The sequence below is a fragment of the Phaethon lepturus genome, unplaced genomic scaffold (genome assembly GCF_000687285.1).
Source record: "Phaethon lepturus isolate BGI_N335 unplaced genomic scaffold, ASM68728v1 scaffold38605, whole genome shotgun sequence".
Classification (NCBI taxonomy): Eukaryota; Metazoa; Chordata; class Aves; order Phaethontiformes; family Phaethontidae; genus Phaethon; species Phaethon lepturus.
Window position 1 is genome coordinate 10,532 of NW_010541954.1, and position 18,341 is coordinate 28,872.

Here is an 18,341-nt window from a genome sequence, read left to right on the forward strand (position 1 = left end):
TTGTATCAATTCTTTCCTAGATCAGCCCTATGTCTGGTTTCTTCTAACTCTAGTACAAGACAAGTTCGATATAAAATTGAAAATGGAGGTTGAGTTAAAGCATCTCCCAGTTTGTCTCTAGGGGAACTTAGCACAATAAGCAGTTCCATAATGTTGACTGTAAAAATAACTCACTGAATTCAAAGGAACAAGAAAGTTGGCCAGTCTGTGTGGTTAAAAAGAAGTGATATTCTAGACAATGTACTGTATGACAGTTACAAGTAAACTCGGTAGCAAAGAAGTACATTCAGCCTATGGGTTTTTCTTTTCCAGAACACCAGCTCGGTAACTGTGCCAGAGACACTGTTGTTTGTTTCAACCCTTGATGGAAGTTTGCATGCTGTCAGCAAGAGGACGGGAGCAATCAAGTGGACTTTAAAAGAAGGTGAGCATGAGGTGTCCTGATGCCCTCTACTCAGTAATAAGTCAAATCAATTGATAATTTAAGCTGTTGTAGGGCCTGGTAAATACTTTCTTTTCTTTCTTATTTTTGCTCTTGCTCCAGAATTAAGCTACAGTGTTCTGGAGTCATGTTGTTCTTTATATGTTCACTTGCAGATTTTTTCCAGGTTTATGTTGGGATTTCCGCCCCCCCCGAATGTTTAAGCTGTAGTGGAGTAATTGCTACATGTTTTGTGGGAATGAGTGCAATATAAGCAAGCATATAACTGAATAGATGTCAAGTAAGAGTGTCTGCTAGTAGAACTGGTGGCAGAGAAGGTTTGCATGATTAGGTCTCTGGAATACCCTACATTCACTGGTGCAGTGGATATCGTGTAAACCTCAGGTCTGTTTTTCTATAATAGGTGTTTAGGAACAGCACAGTTTTTTAAAAATAAAAGGACTGCACTTCTGTAAAGAAATTTAATATTGCTCAGTGACTGGAAGTGATTTTGTAATTTTAATTACTGAGCAGAGATAGCTCTTTCTGTCTTCATGAAAAACTCAATATTTAATACAAATTTGTTTTAGTGGGACTGATAACATATGGTAGAAGTGATAGTAGCATTTTCTCTTGACTTCAGGAAATAAATTTGAAAGCAGGTCAAATGGAAAGGAGTCACAGTGATTGCATCATTCTGTCCTCTATTTTTAAACATGATATTAGTTCAGTAAGTGAGCTGAAACGGATTGTGCGTATCTGAAGTCTGCAGTACAAATCAGTTGTTCTTATTTGTGAAGCCATTTATATTTTAATGCAAATCTACCAGAAAAAATTAACTCCATAAATGAGCGAAGAATGCTTTTGTAGCTCCTCTTGGAGTGAAAAGGGGGTGAGCAAGCATTTTCTTGAAGGATCTTGGTTAATAGGTGTGATTACTTTTTCCCCCTGTCTCCTCTTTAGACCTCTCCTTTCTCTGAACAGACTTGCATAAAAAAAAGTTATCAGCCTCCTCCTCTATTGTTGCTGTAGCTATAAGCTTACTGGTTTCTGCTTGTCATTCAGCTGACTATACTACGTAGTCCTATCCTAGAAGGATATCGCAACTGGCATTTGTTTGCAGCCAGACCTAGTAAGGGGCAAGAGGTTTTTTGAGGAAGAAATGAAGGCACTTTGGTAATGAAAAGGATCTTGCTCAGAGTGTATTGCTCAAGGAACTTCCCTTGTTTAAAAAAAAAATGTTGCAAAACTATTGTTGGTACAGTAGAACTGCCAGACTGGATAATCTAGTTTTATAGGACTTCTTTTTTTCTTTCTGTTGCTAACTATGTATTTTTGTGTGTCTTACGTACATGAGGTATCTTCAGTTGCTTTTTGCAAAGCACTTCATTGCCTTTTAGTTTATTTCTGTGTAATAGAAGAACACACAAGGGTCAATGAAAAAAAACCCTAGTGGTACTTATCGTTGTTACAGCATGCTTCATGACTTAACGTAGTTCTAAGTGTACATGGAACAAGGGTTCTTGGTGAACATATAACTTGGTGAACTAATTTGTAATTTGAGGGGGTTTATTTGTTTTTGCAAAACTGTTTTTGTTGGTAGTCACCCTGTGGGTGGGAAGCCCAGCAAAGATGTGACAGTGTTGGAAACTAAAAACCCATGAAAAGTCCTTACCATCTTGCTGTGCTAAATCTCTGGAGAGATTTAACAGTGCAGAATTCAGTATTAATATTAGTGTATAAACACAGTTGTTGGATGCACCTTGTCTGTGAACAAGTTGTATTGTTACAGAGAATTACCCAGTGGGAAGTCGCCTGCATTGCAAGTGGTGTTCTTGCAGGTGCCATTTTACCCTGATTATCAGACACTGAACGGTGTGTTGTAGTTCATGTACTTTTGAGAAGTTGTGGAGGTCACTTGAAGTCCTGCGGAAGCATTCATCAGGAAGAGAATGTTTTATTACTGCACTTTTGATTTAACCCAGCAGGTAGCTAGAACAACCACACAGCCATTTGCTCACCACTCCCCCCTGCCAGCGGGATGAGGGGGCGAATCGAATAAAGGTAGAACTCATGGGCTGAGATGAGCACAGTTTAATAGAACAGGAAAAAAAATAATAATAATAGTGATAATAATGATAAAAGAATATACAAAACAAGTGATGCACAGCACAATTGCTCACCACTCGCTGACTGATGCCCAGTTATTTCCTGAGCTGTGGCACCTCCCTGGGCAACTCCCCCAGTTTATATACCGAGCATGGCGTCGTATGGTATGGAATATCCCTTTGGCCAGCCTGGGTCAGCTGTCCTGGCTGTGTCCCCTCCCAGCTCCCCGTGCACCCCCAGCCTTCTTGCTGGCAGGGCTTGACTGCTTAGCAACAACTGAAAACATCAGTGTGTTATCAATGTTATTTTCATCCCAAATCTGAAACACAGCACTATACCAGCGATGAGGAAGGAAATTAACTCTATCCCAGCTGAAACCAGGACAAGCAGAAGGGTATTCAACAACAGGCAATTCATATACATTTTTTTTTAATTGAGGAGAAAAGCAAGGTGGTGTTGATTATCAGGCAGTACTTAAACAAACATTAAAATCTTGCCATGTGTGGTTTGTTTTAATTTAGCACTGAAGCTTATCTTAGGTATGCAGAGTAAATGAGCCAGTGGTTATCACCACAATAATATGTTTGGGTTTCTAGCCTTTGTGTAGTGCTGGCAAGAAAGGCAGCCTGAATACTTGTGCTCCCCATAAAGCAGCCAAAAAAATGGGTCAGTTAGTAATAGGACTGCCCAGTAGATCAGAAATAAAGCTGTGTTCCCTGCAGTTACATTTAGGGAGGTTGTGGACCTGCTTGTTGAGGGTGCTTAATACCTTAATTTCCTGATGGCTTTGATGGGCCCTACTATCTGACAGCTCTCAGGATTTTTCAGTGGCCAAGTAACTGATGTGGCTCATTCCCTGGGCTTTGGAAAGCTGGAGTATGGTTGGAAAGTTTGTAAAAGAACCCACACTCTTCTTCCCCCCCCAAATTTCCGGGAGGCACCTTTGCTCCTGCTGTGGCCCTACAAAAACACTTTGTATTGTAATATCAAGGGTATTGAAAAGGTGCAGCACGCATTTAAGGTCAGAGACTAAATAAGGCTCTTAGTGCCATCTGATCAATAAAAGGAGCTGTCAGTTCTAACTGTCAGTGTGACAGGCTCCCATGTTTTCTGCACTTGCCACTAGCAAGATAGTGAGCACACTCAGTAAGATTACTCTAGGATGAAATCTCTTCCCCAAAATTGCTGGAAATGAAACTTCTGTCATTTCCTATAGACCTCTCTGAAAGGTACAGGGGTGCAGCACTGTAGGCTTGCTTTTATGTGCAGGTAAGAAAGCAGTAGGCAGTGATAGAGAAAATCGATAGAGATGGTGACAAGAAACCTGTTGGCAAGACAGAACCTGGAGAATGCTTTTCTCCTTAATATCAGACTTCATATTCACAATTCTGATTGCAGTGTGAGCTTTAAGAATGTGATTTTAAGACTGTCCTGTTCCCTTACATCTTTCTAAAGATCATCCTGTACGTTACATGTTTGTTAACGTCTTTGTTAACTCAAGAGCTTAGTTTAGTGATCAGAGTATTGAACTTCGAGATGTTAAGAATGCAGTGTTTCAAACTGTACTCTTGGACAGAGTATTTCTCTGTTCTTCTGACAGTCACTTCTGTGTGTCCTTCTGTCTGTTCAAAACGATGTTTCTTTTCATTCACCAGCTCCTTAAAAGCTTTTCCACTAAGAACTAATTCAAAGTAATTTGCGAGAATATATATGTATATAATACGTACAGATTTGGCTCTAGATTTAGAGCCAGCAGAAATTTTGCTACGATCCTCAGTTCTCTGTAGCAATAAAAAACCCCTGATGGCCCACAATCAATTTAAAAGGTTTTGATTTCTGATACCTTACTTATAACCTATGGACTTCAGTGGACTAGTCATGATAAGACAAGGATACAAAGACTGTACCTCCTAATGGTATGCAATATGGAGATTCTAAAGGGCAAATCTGGGGTCTGTAGGTCCTGTTGTTGTAACAGTGGTTATTCCTAGGCAAGCAGAAATATCTTTGTGCATAGCTGTAAATTAATAAAGATTGTCAAAACAAAGCAATTGTAGAACAGTATTCTTTTCAGCAAATTCCAGAAGATAGTTTGTTAGTATCTCTAACCTCGTTTACAGTAATTGCAACAGCAGGCGAGGACGCCACAATTTTCAACTGGCCCGTTAGCCCAAATCTTATGGTAGGGCCTCACGTCAGGAAACCGTTTTTTCCAGCTGATTCCAGTGGGGCAGCAACTTACCCATTTGCTGTTTCAGAATCTCCCACTTCTTCTTTTCAGTCATTGGTTTCGTATGTTCTACCTAGGACACATTACAGTGATGAAAATGTGCAACTCTATCTTGTGCATTAGAAAAGACTTGGGTTTTGGTCAAAGGGCAAATTTTATCTTATCCTGTGTTTGTGAAATACGGAGAAAAGTCAAATGCTTTATATTTAGCATCATGGTTACAGTTTCAAAAATTGTATATATGGCTTTTTTCCATATGTGTATGCAAAATATGGTTAGAATTATTTCAGAATAATCTGAAACATGTCATGTACTTCTGCCCACTCACAAACAAATGATACAGGCACAAATATTTTCTGACTATGATGCAACCAAAACTGTGTTGGGACATCTCCCTGCTGGCAGGTCAAAATCTTAATTTCAGGGAGGTGTAACTGAGCCAAATAATTTACTAAATTACTGGACAGTTGTTATGTTAACAGGTTTCTAATAACTGCTGTACTTGTGAATAAAGAGTTCTAGAATAAGTCTTCATAATCTAGGACCAATATTGGTTCGATTCTTTTTTTCTTGACACAGTTATTTTACAAATCTTTTTACTAACTTGTAAAAATGAAAGCTTTTCAGTTCTTACAGGATAACATTTTTGAAGTCCCACAATGACAAGGAGATGCATCAGCAGTCTTTTTAATGGCATTTCTACTCTACTGATGCCATTGAACTCCCAGTGCTTGTGGGCATTAATACACTTTGCTGAATTAATTTAATGAAGAGTATCAGTGGCAACAGTTTTACTAACAGTGCATGCATGTGCTTGTTTACACACAGGTGTGTATCACCAGATCAGATACTCACTAAAGCTAGTGTGTATTGAAGTGTAGAGTTTTAATGTAGGAATCATTAACATACTCTGCCTTACTCTGCCTTAGTGGAGGCTGCAGGAAAAAAACAAATTGGAAACCCATGGAAGTATCTATAGAAAACTCAATTTTCCATCCATTCCATATCCTGGGGATATTTACAGGATGGTGTCCTGCTTCCTGACTCACCCCTGCCCCATACTCCATAGATGTTTTGACATCTTTGTTTTCTTAGTTTAGAAAGTGGAAAGCTTTTGGACATGATATCATACCAAAAGCTTTATGTAGGACAGTGCAAGAAGTTGGCTTTTCCTCTGCTGCAGGGAGTGGAAGCTTAAGGGAGAAGCAGACATATTTTTATCACAGTTCTATCTCATTTTCTCTGTGAAGTTTTTGGTCCAATACAGAATACTTACTGCTTTGTTCAGTGGTTATCACCACTGTTGTTGGTATTGGAACAGATCGGGCCTATTAGAATGATTTACTTAATTACAGGGAACTGCAGTTCAGGGAAGTTTTGAAAGCAGGATTACGTGATTCCAGTCTCAGCATGTTAACACTTGACTGCTGAGCTGTTGAAGAGAAGATAAGGCCTCAGTTCTGGGACTTTTGCAAGAACTTTTTCCGTGTGACCCGTTGTGGAGCAAAAGGTGACTTCAGTTATCAGACGACTCATTCTTTTACTAGTCTGTATTCAAGCATATGAAAACTATTGTAAGACCTGACAACAATAAATTAAACTCAAGATTCTCTTTTTATCTCAGAGTTCTTATTTCAAAACAACCTTTGAAATAAAAGTTGGAATATGTCCCAAACCACATAACAGTGATTGTGAAGAGTTCGTTGTTTGTCTTCAAAGTATCTTCGCAGAGTTACAACCTTAGTTCAAGATCATGAAAGTGTTAAGAAAATTACATCACCCCAGTAGCTAAAAATGTAGAGAAATAGTTCTCCACAGCCTCCTTCCAGGTGGATAGTGCTAGTAGTGAAAGGAGAATTCCTTTCACTTCAGAAAATAGACTCCTCCATGACTTTGTGTTCACTCATTGTGAATAGCCTCATGCATGGAAATGAACCAGATACTGATACTAAATGCTTTCTAACAGTTCATATACAACACTTAAATGTTGCAGGAAGCCATCAGAATAATCAGTGTTTTGGTTCCTGTGCCAGTAAGTACTAAAAAAATTTCCTACTGCTTTGTAATAACATCTTATTTTGTTCCATCTACTTCTTTTTTATCATTGTTAGCAAATCAAATTTCAGTTACTGACAAAACAAGTAGGATTTTTTTCACTTCTGATGAAGCACTGTTATTGTTATTGAAGACATGATACTAAAGAAAAGTTTAAGGACTTTCTCATGAGCGTGATGTTTCTGTATGGCCCACACTGAACAGCTTGGAACTTGTCATAAGGCTTTCATTCATGTCTTCTAATATGCATGAGTGCTTCAGAAAAACTCACTACAGAAGTTGAAGAGACATCAGTGAGATTTCTGGCATAATTTATTAAAGTGTAGGGTACATTTATAGGTGAAATGGTTATAAGTGACATTTTTCCAAAAGCTTTCAGAAATACAAGCTTAGGGGTAAAGGCTTAATGCAAGTAAATATTGCATATATATATGTGTGTGTTCTTTCACTATTATGGTGCTACATAGTCAATAAAATCATGCAATACTTCTCAGATCTTTGAGATAGTTGGACCAAAGTGGAGCACTATTTTTTTAAAAAGTAGATTGCCCATTCTTAGAAAATTAAATGAAATCAAGTTATCAGTCCAAAAATGCTGTAATGTGCTATTATTATCCACTGTATTTTGGAGGCAGAGAGGGAGCTATAGGAGAGCATTACTAACCAGACTCTCCTGCAAATGTCATGGACGAACCAGGATCAGTTGCTAGAAAACATAATCTACCTTTGAAATTTCCTGTAATTGTTCAGGTTTTCCTGAGCATTCTTTGAAAAAAACCAAAACTGAAATACTAATGTTTGAGGAAACTGCGTTCTGTCCTGTTCTACTGTTGAATGCGTGCTGTGTTATGTCAGTAACAGTGCAGGTATAAAATTTGGAACCTGATGCAGATAGTACTAGTTTTATACTGTAATTTCATATAACAATTTCACACCTCCATTTAATTCAGAGAATAAGCAGTCCTTTTATTAAAATTAAAAGTTTCTGTAGATACTTTAGACAGGAAGCTATTTTCTTATGCTTTGCCTCGGCTGACTAGAAAGTGATTGCAAAGGAAATCTGCATTGCTGTACTTAAACAATGTATATGCAGTCGGTCATCACTTCAAACACAAGTTGTGCAGCTTTGTTACCACTAATGATCATTTGAAGAGAAGATGTTTGTAGATAGGACGAAGTTGCTCAAGCACTGTTAGTGAAGATTGCTGTCCTCTAGCCATAGTCATCATCACCACAGGCGACAGTTTATTTTTTACCAAGTGAGACGCTCTCTGTGTAATCAGTTAGTCAGGAGACTTGCAGAGTTTGTTTGGCTTTTGCCTTTAGCAATGCTTGTCACATTTGCGTTAAATCTTACTTAACTGAGGCAGGTGCCATTTTCTGCTGATTTATGATGCTGTTTTTTTCACAAAACTGTGAGAGTTTTGCTTACCATGAAGCATTTATGATTATAAAAACTCTAGCCGTTCATGTCTCTCTCTTCTTTTAATTTAGTTCGCTTAGACTTATGGATACGTTCAGTATATAAACTTGATGTTTGTTTGCTTTTACTAGTTCAACCTAGTAGTTCAACTCCTGAGTTGAACCACTTTATATAATGGTCAGCTAATGCTTGTTTCTTTCTTGCCTTTCTTTGGTAATGGAGAGATGATGTTGTAAGTCACCATGGGTTGCATAGATATCGTAAAGCTTGTAGAATACTTGAAGCGAACACTAAGAAATAATTGGCATATAATCAGCTGTAAGTTTGGAGCGGGGAGGGTGGATCCCTCCCAACATATCCTGAAACCAGTTTCTTCACACAAGGGATAGAAATGAATTGCTTGATGTAGTTAATGGAATAAAGGTCTGACTAAGCAGCGTGGTCTGTAGAGACAGATACATAACCATGAATCACTTAGCTCCTTTCTTTGAATGTTAATTATTCTTAGGGCCTTTTGATGTGCACTTGGGTTCTCAATAAATTAAATGGAGTTTGTGATATAATGTGGAGCTCTGCACTGGCATAGCATTCCCGTCTTACATCAGTGAACAGTGGTAATGGTGAGAATTCATCATTAAGAGCAAAATTACTCAAGATAGGTATTCTTGCTATCCAACTTCTGTGACTACATGTCAGTGCCTAGGACTGTTAAGAGTACCAGCTAAACTCTCTCAGCCTTTTTGCTGCCCTGTGCCTGGGGCTCTCAGTATAAGATAAGACGACCAGGCTGTGTCTGTGCCCTCCAGTGGGTTTCTTCCCAGGGCCGGCACACAGCTCGGCAGGTCTGCAGGGCCCCTGCGTTAGAGGGAATTTGCTGTGATGGGGAGGGAGACTCTGTTTGACGCTGTTCTTGCCAATGCAGGAGATGCCAGTGCAGCGGCGAGTAGCCATGTGATGAGGGAAATAAGTAAAGCATGAGACCTCGCGACTCTGCTCGCTGAGCGGTGAGTTTGCTAGGCATAGTATGATTCCGTGTTTGAGTAGAGCACTGCTCCCTCTCCAGTTAATTGGGTTGTGCCCAGAAGCTTAATATGCTTGTGAGTAGTTTATTCTGACAGCTTTGAGGATGTATCTGGAATTTTTTTTAGGCTTAAAGAGGAATGAAAAAAATACGTAGCTATGTTTTGAACAAAGCTGCTCTGAGAACTTTACTATTATGAAAAGAAATTGATGAAAATAAAAATAGCTTTACTGTTATACCTCATATTGTGCTTTCTTTTTGTCTCTGATATAATGTGTGCATCTTTTGGTGACGGCTGTTTTCAGGTGCATTGCTGTTAGAGGTCTGTTTTGGCTAGGAGTTTCTTATGTTTTTTAATCTCTTACATGAAAAGGAAGAGTACATGCTCCTAGTCTGTTACCATCAAACCCAGCAGTTCGCGTGGTGCAATATACTGCAGAGTGGTAGAGACTTTATAAGACCCCGTGTAATGAACCCTGAATTTCTTGTTCTTGTCTTGCTTTGCTCTGCAAATACCACAGTACACCCAAGCTGTCCAGAATCTGTGACAGTTTCCCAACCAAAGGCTCTCGAAACATCATTGGTTTTGTTCTTATTTCCTTCCTGTAGCATCATGATGTCTGCAGGGAGACAGAACAGGTGAAAAAACAGTATTTGTTTGCTTTGTCATTTTTTGTCTTCTTACTCAGGCTTATTCTAGTGTCATGGTTTGGTTTCCCATGCAGAAGCGAAGATAGCTTGCATCCTCTTGACTTCTGAGTTACTTTCTGCCAAGATACCCATAAATAAGCACATATTTGTTTTGGAAGTTGTAGAGTATGTCTTACAAAACTGGGAACTTTTGTGGTTTTGGCATCAGGATTGAAAATCCCATGATTCAGGATTTTTTGAGGCCTCAGTACTTTTGAGATCACATCACCTTACATTAAAATAAAATTATTGTTCTTAATTTACCTTTTATCCTAGTTTATCTTTTTATATGTAAGGATTTAGATTTAGCATTGTTTAACAGTTTTTATTTCAGAACTTCTTTTTGTTGATGAAAGCTAAACTGTGATTCTGATCACTCAAGATACCAACTACTGTGAGATTGTTTCCAAACATTTTGATTTTTATGTAATGTGTATTTTTGGATAAATTTTAGTGGGGAAATTATTTAAGTGAAAAAATCAGGTTTGAGGTAATTTTGTATAGCCCTTGGCAGACTTCTGTTTTTCTTTTCGGTGATGTGCTGATCACAGAGGTTTTATCTTGGAGTAGGGAGTGGAACTGAGTTTTTTTTCTGACTGGCATCGGAGTCTCGCTCTTAATCATTGGCAGTCTTCTCCGTTCGTTTCCATAGGTGTAGCACCAGGCTTTCAGTTTGCATGTTGCGTTTTAAATTAAATATTGAGTTGGCTAGAAAGCATACTCTTACCTGCCTGATACACAAGGTACCTGAGACACAAAGCAGCAAAATTTCATAAAATACAGATTAGAAAATCTCAAGATACATGCTTTTTTTACCCCTCTTCTCACAGCGTCTTCAAAGTTCCATTTGCTGTAGCTTATTTTAAGTAAAATTGGTTGTTGAAGCCCGCGCAGTGAAAGCGGTTGCTGCAAGTTGTGGTCAGCTGCCTGCTGGGCAGCCGGTGCCCAGCGATCACACACACATGTTGAGAGCAAGGGTGTTTATGAACCTGTGTACAGGCAGTTCTAACAGTCTCTATGCTCTGTCCAAAGTGAGAAATAAGGAGAAAACTCAAGATGCAATACAGTACTGCTGTCTTCTCCGAGTCTTCTTCCAGGGCTAGCTGGGGAGTAGTGTGGATAAAACTGAGCAAAGAACTTCAGAAGGTTTAAAACTTCTCAGGTGCTTTGTACTTTCCCATTTTACAAACCTAGTTTCACGACCAGGCAGGAGATCATTGAGGCTGCCGAGATGGCCCCTTTCAAACTCCGTGCATCAGCCTTTTAAAGAGGACCAGTTGTTGCAGGCCTGGCTTAATCCTGCGTATAGGGAGTTAAAGGAATTGAATTGCCAGTATTATCACTTTTTCTTTTTTGGTTTATGCAGATCCTGTACTCCAGGTGCCGATACATGTGGAAGAGTAAGTCTGTTTCCTTTATCTCATTTACTGCTTGTTTGATTTTTGCTGACATGTTGAAATTTGGGTTAATTTGAATCAAACCATTCTGTGTGCTAGAAAGGTTGCATACCTTGCATAAGTCAATGTAAGGTGGTTTAGAGAGCAGATACAGAAAGGATATAATTAGCTGCATATAATTCTCTTATTTGTAGCGCTAAGAAGAAACATCCTGTCTGCAGACTCCTCTGTCAAGCCTTTGCTCAGATTTAGAGATTAAGTGTGCTAACTGTGCTAGAATCTTAATTGAGCAGCTTTAAAAACAACAGAAACAGCTAGGGAGTGATCTCTGGGTTTTGTACTCTTTATTCTCTTCAAATAAAAAGACTAAAAATAGTCTTATTATTAAGCATAGGAAGCATAGGAACTCCAACCACCACCACTGCCAGCATCTTCAAATGAAACCCTCAAGCTGTTGCTTCAGAGTACTTCCTCCAGCATAGCAATGTCACATTTAACTAGAAAATGTGGGGCTTTAACTTTATGTCTCTGAAGTCAGTGGTAACATTCATTCTTTTTTGTGGTTTCTTTTTGATGTTGAGGTTTGTTTGGGTTTTTTGTAGTTTGAGGGGAGGGGGTTACCTTTACCTCTTAAATTACTTAGTTCTGGCAACTCTTTTATTGTTCCTTTCCTTCCTTCTGCTCTCTGTTTTTGTTTATTTGTTTGGTTTGTTTTTAAATCTGCGGCATTTTAAAAGCATATAGGTCTTGTTTAAAAGCTTTCACCCAAGTGATTACCTGCCACATTTGGATCTTTGAATTTTCAAATGTAGTAATCTTACCTTATATCAGTTCTGAAACTTCTTTATATTTTTTTTATTTTCAGTTAATAAATGACACTTCAAAAAATGGATAATACAGAGTAAAAAATTTAATGTTAGATGAACTTCTCTGTAAAGCCAGTACTGACTATAGTTGCTTTCCTGTTCTCTGAGAAGCACAATACGTTTTTTATCATCTATAATTGCTGCTTAAATCCTAGGCCAGCATTTCTTCCAGACCCAAATGATGGCAGTTTATATACCCTTGGTGGCAAGAATAGTGAAGGCTTGACTGTAAGTAAAGTTTTTAAATTCTCTCTTCTGATTAGGGCACTTTTCTAAAAATTATTAATCAGACTCACATGAAGGATAAGGGAACTTTCTGCTTTCTTGACAGTACTGTAAAGTTTTGCAGCTTTTGTACCGTCTAATGGAAGTGCACGGGTTTCTTGGAAAAGCTTGATCAGACTAGGCAAAAACCAGCGTGCACTGCCTATGCCAATGTTAGGATACAAGCTTGTGGATTGACAGTGCCCTACATTGTGGTGCTAGCAGCTATGTGAAAACATACTTTATTTTATTAGAGAAGAAAGTTGCCACGTTTCTTGTGATTGTCAGGAAATAACTTCCACCTGAAAATATCAACAACATGTGTGTTTTGTCCACTTGTACTATTTTTCTGTGACTTGCTGAAATAATGATGATAACGACAAATAAAATTTATGTGGTATTATCCAAATACTGAATAATCTTTGTACGATTTGATGGGAAAGGTGTACCTGGAATAACACAAATCAGATATTGTCACTTTCACCCAAATACTTTCTGAAACATCTGTCAAAAGGCAATATTAGTATGTTCTGTGCTGACACCTTTAGAAGATGTCTTTATAAGATTTAGTAAGCAGACAAAAATGCGGAACCTTTTCAAAATAGTCACCGATCCATGTAACTCACAGATACTAGCTAACGTTTGACTTGTTTTTAAACTTTGTGGTGTTACTCAGCTAAAATGTTTGGCTTCCCACAAGTTTCTTTTCTCTGGCAGCTGCTATGATTTCCCTTAAGAATTTTAATAATTGTTAAATATTTTAGTATTTCCTCAGCACTCCCCCCACCCCCTAGTACAGCCAGAGCATAACTTGCAAAATGATTCTTGGTTCTTTTCCTGGGTGAATTCAGGAAGCATCAATCTACTTGAATCTGTTCCTTTATTCTGTTAATCTCCTCTCTTTTTGAATTGAAGTAACTTAATTTCTGTTTAGAATCACTATTATAAAAGCCTTAAGCAAGTGTGGAGTAATTTTAGCACACTTAAGTAAACTTAACAAAGGCCTGATCTTCATTGTTGGTACAGCTTGTCTGTTACTCTTGTGACCTCATCCCAGTAAAAGTCTCTTAAAACTTAGTGAGGATTGTCACGCATTCTGTAAGTGCAATGTAAGCTTGGCAGGATCTCAAGAGCTCTTCAGTCAGAGATTCATGCTGCGCCCTCTCAACAGTTTGATTTGTATGAAGATATCTGGCCTTTATAAATGTTGCTGTATGGTCCTGAGGAGAGCTATTTTGTACTCATTACAGGTGAGACAATAAACCGTGTTGAAGTTGGTATGTTGAAGCCCAGGCAGTTTATAAGTGATGATGGTAGACCTTAAAACCCCAGAGCCTTGGCCTCCTAACCTCTCAGCTGCAAGTAGTTCTTCCATTCTACAGGCATTTCTCCTGTTGTAAACTCACCAAGACAGACTTCTGTCTGTTCTGGGTTAGCAGAGCAGGGCCTTAACCTGAAATTTTGAGTTCTCAGGCACTGCAATAATACAAACAAAACAATAAAAAACTGTCATTTGAGATTTCTGAAGTTTTCTGACCACCCTTTTCTGTGAACAAATGTGAAGACCATCACACCAATGTGAATAAGCTTTTATTGTTTTTTTTCCCCCCCCGCCCGTAGAAACTTCCATTTACTATCCCGGAGCTGGTGCAGGCATCTCCCTGTCGCAGTTCAGATGGGATCCTGTACATGGGTGAGCTCAAACTTAATCTGTTTTAGATCGTTGTATGTTCAGTGACCACAAAATGTAGAGACTCCCAGACAGACTGCACCTTGAATACTGCGTTCGGTGTTGGGCCCCTCACTACAAGAAGGATGTTGAGGTGCTGGAGCGTGTCCAGAGAAGGGCAACGAAGCTGGTGAGGGGTCTGGAGCACAAGTCTTATGGGGAGCGGCTGAGGGAACTGGGGTTGTTTAGTCTGGAGAAGAGGAGGCTGAGGGGAGACCTTATCGCTCCCTACAACTACCTGAAAGGGGGTTGTGGCGACGAGGGTGTTGGTCTCTTCTCCCAAGTAACCAGCGAGAGGACAAGAGGAAATGGCCTCAAGTTGCGGCAGGGGAGGTTTAGATTGGATATTAGGAAAAATTTCTTCACCGAGAGAGTGGTCAGGCATTGGCACAGGCTGCCCAGGGCGGTGGTGGAGTCGCCATCTCTGGAAGTGTTCAAAAAACGTGTGGATGTGGCGCTTCAGGACATGGTTTAGGGGACAAAAACGTGTGGATGTGGCGCTTCAGGACATGGTTTAGGGGACATGGTGGCACTGGATTAATGGTTGGACTTGATGATCTTGAAGGTCCTTTCCAACCTTAGTGATTCTGTGATTCTATGAAATATGCTTTATTTTGGGTTTTTCATGAACCTTTCTGATGACAGAAAATCTGATTAATACAGAATTCAATTACTGTTTGAAGATTAAAAAACAACTACTTTTCTTGAATGAGAAAATAGGTTTCCTAAGTAGTGAATAGCCTGTATGGGGTTTTTTGGTTTCTTGACATGCTGTCTCTCAACAAAATGTGACTTCTACTTAAAATTTTCTTACGCTTATAAATGTCATTGACTACCTGACTGTTATAATTAAGTAAGAAATCCCATTGCAACATGGTTAGACATCCTCCATTATCTGAGATAGTCAGTTCATTTATACTACAAATAATAACAAATTTATGGCTCACTGACCTGACTCATTCTAATTTGATGGATTTGGGAGGAGAAGGGGAGAAGGAAGGACAGTTGTTGCTTACTATAACAGTAAAATGTGTGAAGGATCAAGATGAACTTAGTACTGCTTTTTTTAGTTTCCTGAGGGGCCAATACCTACCTCTGGTTCTCTACTTTGCATCTCTTTAGGAAAGGAGTGAAAAATGGTTATTTGAAGCTTCTAAAAACAATAGGTATATTGTTGAAGAAATATTTAAGGTCGTGACTCACATAGTCTGGAGTGGGATGTTAGGATTACAATCCTTAATCAATGTGAAATGTGTAGACCCTCACAATTTTTTCCACCTGCTGTCCTTCAACATTAGCATTTCAGTCTCCTCTTCTACTAGCTCACAGGATCTTCTACACTCAGAACTCTGTTAGGTATTGTCAGGGTGAAAAATAATTCAGCCAATAGTACTTACCATTCTAAATATTGTATTTAGTTTTTCTTGTCAATATTTGGGATTGGCCAGTAGTGCTAAATGATGAAACTGAGCCTGACTATGAGAAATTGTTTAGTTAAAAAAGATATATTTATAGGAAAAGTATATAAAATATTTTTATTAAAATATTTATTGTATTATTAAAATAAAATTTTATTAAAATGCTTTATTCGTGCTAAGCTCATGAGTCTACTAAAGAAAAAAGACTGAAAAGCTTGATGGAAGCGCAGTTTTACAACTGAATGGTAATGTGGCTTAAATTATGATTTCAGGTAAAAAGCAGGATATTTGGTACGTGATTGACCTCATGACTGGGGAGAAGCAGCAAACCTTGACTTCCTCGTTTGCAGAAAGTCTTTGCCCATCAACATCCCTCCTCTATCTTGGGAGAACAGGTCATATGCTTTTTTTTTCTGCAGCTTAGAAGGAAATTTGTTGTTGTTGTCGTTTTTAAAATTCAGGATCCTAACAAAGGACCTTGTGATTAGCTCAGGTTTTCAAGTTTATTTCTTAGAAAAACTTCTGTAAATTATAATTTTTAGACTGTACACAGAAAAATTACTAACTCTTTATAGCAGCAGAAGGATATTGGCTTTTTTAAACTTTGGCAGTAGGCATGGTGATTGCTCTTCTTGTTGACTAAGTGGCATTTATATTCTATTTAACAGTGTATTCCAGGAGCAGCTGTGACCTCAAGTTCGCTCTATAACATACAGCTTTCGTAAAAACTCTTTAAAGAAAACAAAGATAGAGCATATCCACTGAAATTACAAATGCAGTAGTCTAAATAACTGCTAAAATTAGACTGGTAAAAAGGAATGTGTTATAGACTTGTTCTTTAACCTCTGTATTAATGTGTTCTTTAAGTGTGATGGTTCAGTTACAGAACACAGTATGCTGGATTTTAGAACGCAGGGTTTGGAAACGTGTGAGTCAAAGAAAGTACTTCAGAAGAAGCTGTGCCGTAAAAACAAAGTACTCACTCATACCATGGGCAGTACCTGTCTGCAGGGCTTTTTCTGAGTTCCTGTAGGTCAGTGTATGAGTGGATGGGGTATTATCTTTAACAGCTATGAACAGTTTACTTATCAGGAGAAAATGAAGTGCAGAGAGCAATAAGTAGTGTGTGTGTGGTGAAGAGTGTCTCAGATTTGAGGTGATTGATTCTGTTCTCTCATAGGTTTTTTTGCTTCACAGACTGTATATTTTTTAACAGAGTACACGATCACAATGTATGACACCAAGAAGAAGGAGCTGCGATGGAATGCCACCTATTTTGATTATGCAGCTACTCTGCCTGATGAAGACATAAAATACAGTAAGAATTTAATTGCTGTCTTTTTTTTTTTTTTGTCTTTTGTTTTTGTCCCCACATATTGGCTGTGGGTTTTGCATACAGGCAAAAATAATCTGGTATTTTTCTGTAATTGATAGGTCAGGCTGCCTGTCTGATTTTTGTGCAGTTGATATGCATCTGCTAGTTTTTATCCTTCATGTGCCATAACATCTAGATCCTGTTAGGCAGCTTAAGGTAAATTGAATCTAAGAAGTACAGCTCTTGAAGATAAAACTTTTTAAAATTTGGTGAAAAGGGACAAGAGAGGAAGCTAACCTAAGCTGTGATGCACACTCAGAAAAAGCTATTGCAGTGCTGTTACATTGCAGCTGAACTTCTATCCACCCTGTTCTGCCAACTGATTCGCTGATCAGCTATTCTTTTGCAACTCCACAGTTAACGTAAGGCTTGAGCCATTAATATGTATTACTAAAATTGTGTCTGCAGCAATCCAGATAATCTCCTGTATATTTGTATATTGTAGAAATGTCCCACTTTGTGTCTAATGGCGATGGACTGGTGGTGACCGTAGACAGTGAGTCTGGGGACGTACTGTGGATTCAGAATTACGCTTCTCCCGTGGTAGCTTTTTACATCTGGCAACGTGAAGGATTACGGAAAGTTATGCACACTAATGTGGGGATAGAAACTCTGCGATACTTGACGTTCATGTCTGGGGAGGTTGGACACATTACCAAGTGGAAATACCCTTTCCCAAAGGAAACGGAGACCAAGAGCAAGCTGACGTGAGCATCAATATTCCCGTTGTTCTCACTGTCTATTTGACAGAGCTTTGTCATTAAAACAATATACATTCAAATTCTACAAGTTTCAGGATGGTGAAAAGAATACATAAAAGCAGCTCTAGTTCTCCAGCCATTATTTTACATCATATCTGATCCTTTGCTGTCTAAAGGCAGAGACAAAAAAAATCTATCATAAACTTAAGAAATGTATATTCGTAACTTTTATTGGATGTTCTGTGTTGAATAGTTTCTTACAATGTGGAATGGAATTGTTTTGTATAGTGTGAAGCTTTTCACGCTGTAAAAGGGGTGCATGGCATTTTGGCAAATACCAGTTATTGAATAATGCAGAAACAGAACATGAGTTATGTCAAAAGAGTAATCGTGATGTGAATAATGAACTAATAATGAACTAATAATGCTTTCATAATTTAAAAGAAAGGCTTCATAGTGCAGCAGTACTTAAAACAATTTTACAGATCCAGGCTTTTCAAGATCTAAATATTGATGCTTTCAGAAACTCATGCATTCGTTCTGCAGAGTTGTGTTGCCAAGGGTTTAGCTAAGATGGTAAAACATCCATCTGTCTACTTCTTTCTAACACTTCCTGTTTTTTCCCAGACCAACTCTATATGT

At 38.5% G+C, this 18,341-nt stretch overlaps 1 protein-coding gene across 1 annotated transcript in view; it reads left to right on the forward strand.

Annotated features, from left to right (window-relative positions):
* Positions 1 to 309: 309 nt before the first annotated feature.
* The window catches only part of LOC104621408 (serine/threonine-protein kinase/endoribonuclease IRE1-like), a 27,099-nt gene continuing 9,067 nt past the window's right edge, over positions 310 to 18,341 (forward strand). The window contains 8 exon segments of the mRNA XM_010287886.1: positions 310 to 424; positions 11,316 to 11,349; positions 12,368 to 12,440; positions 14,097 to 14,169; positions 15,896 to 16,018; positions 16,840 to 16,941; positions 17,444 to 17,705; positions 18,327 to 18,341. The exon segment at positions 18,327 to 18,341 is cut by the window's right edge and continues 1 nt beyond it. Coding sequence (XP_010286188.1) covers positions 14,166 to 14,169; positions 15,896 to 16,018; positions 16,840 to 16,941; positions 17,444 to 17,705; positions 18,327 to 18,341 — 506 coding nt within the window. The 5' untranslated portion in view covers positions 310 to 424; positions 11,316 to 11,349; positions 12,368 to 12,440; positions 14,097 to 14,165.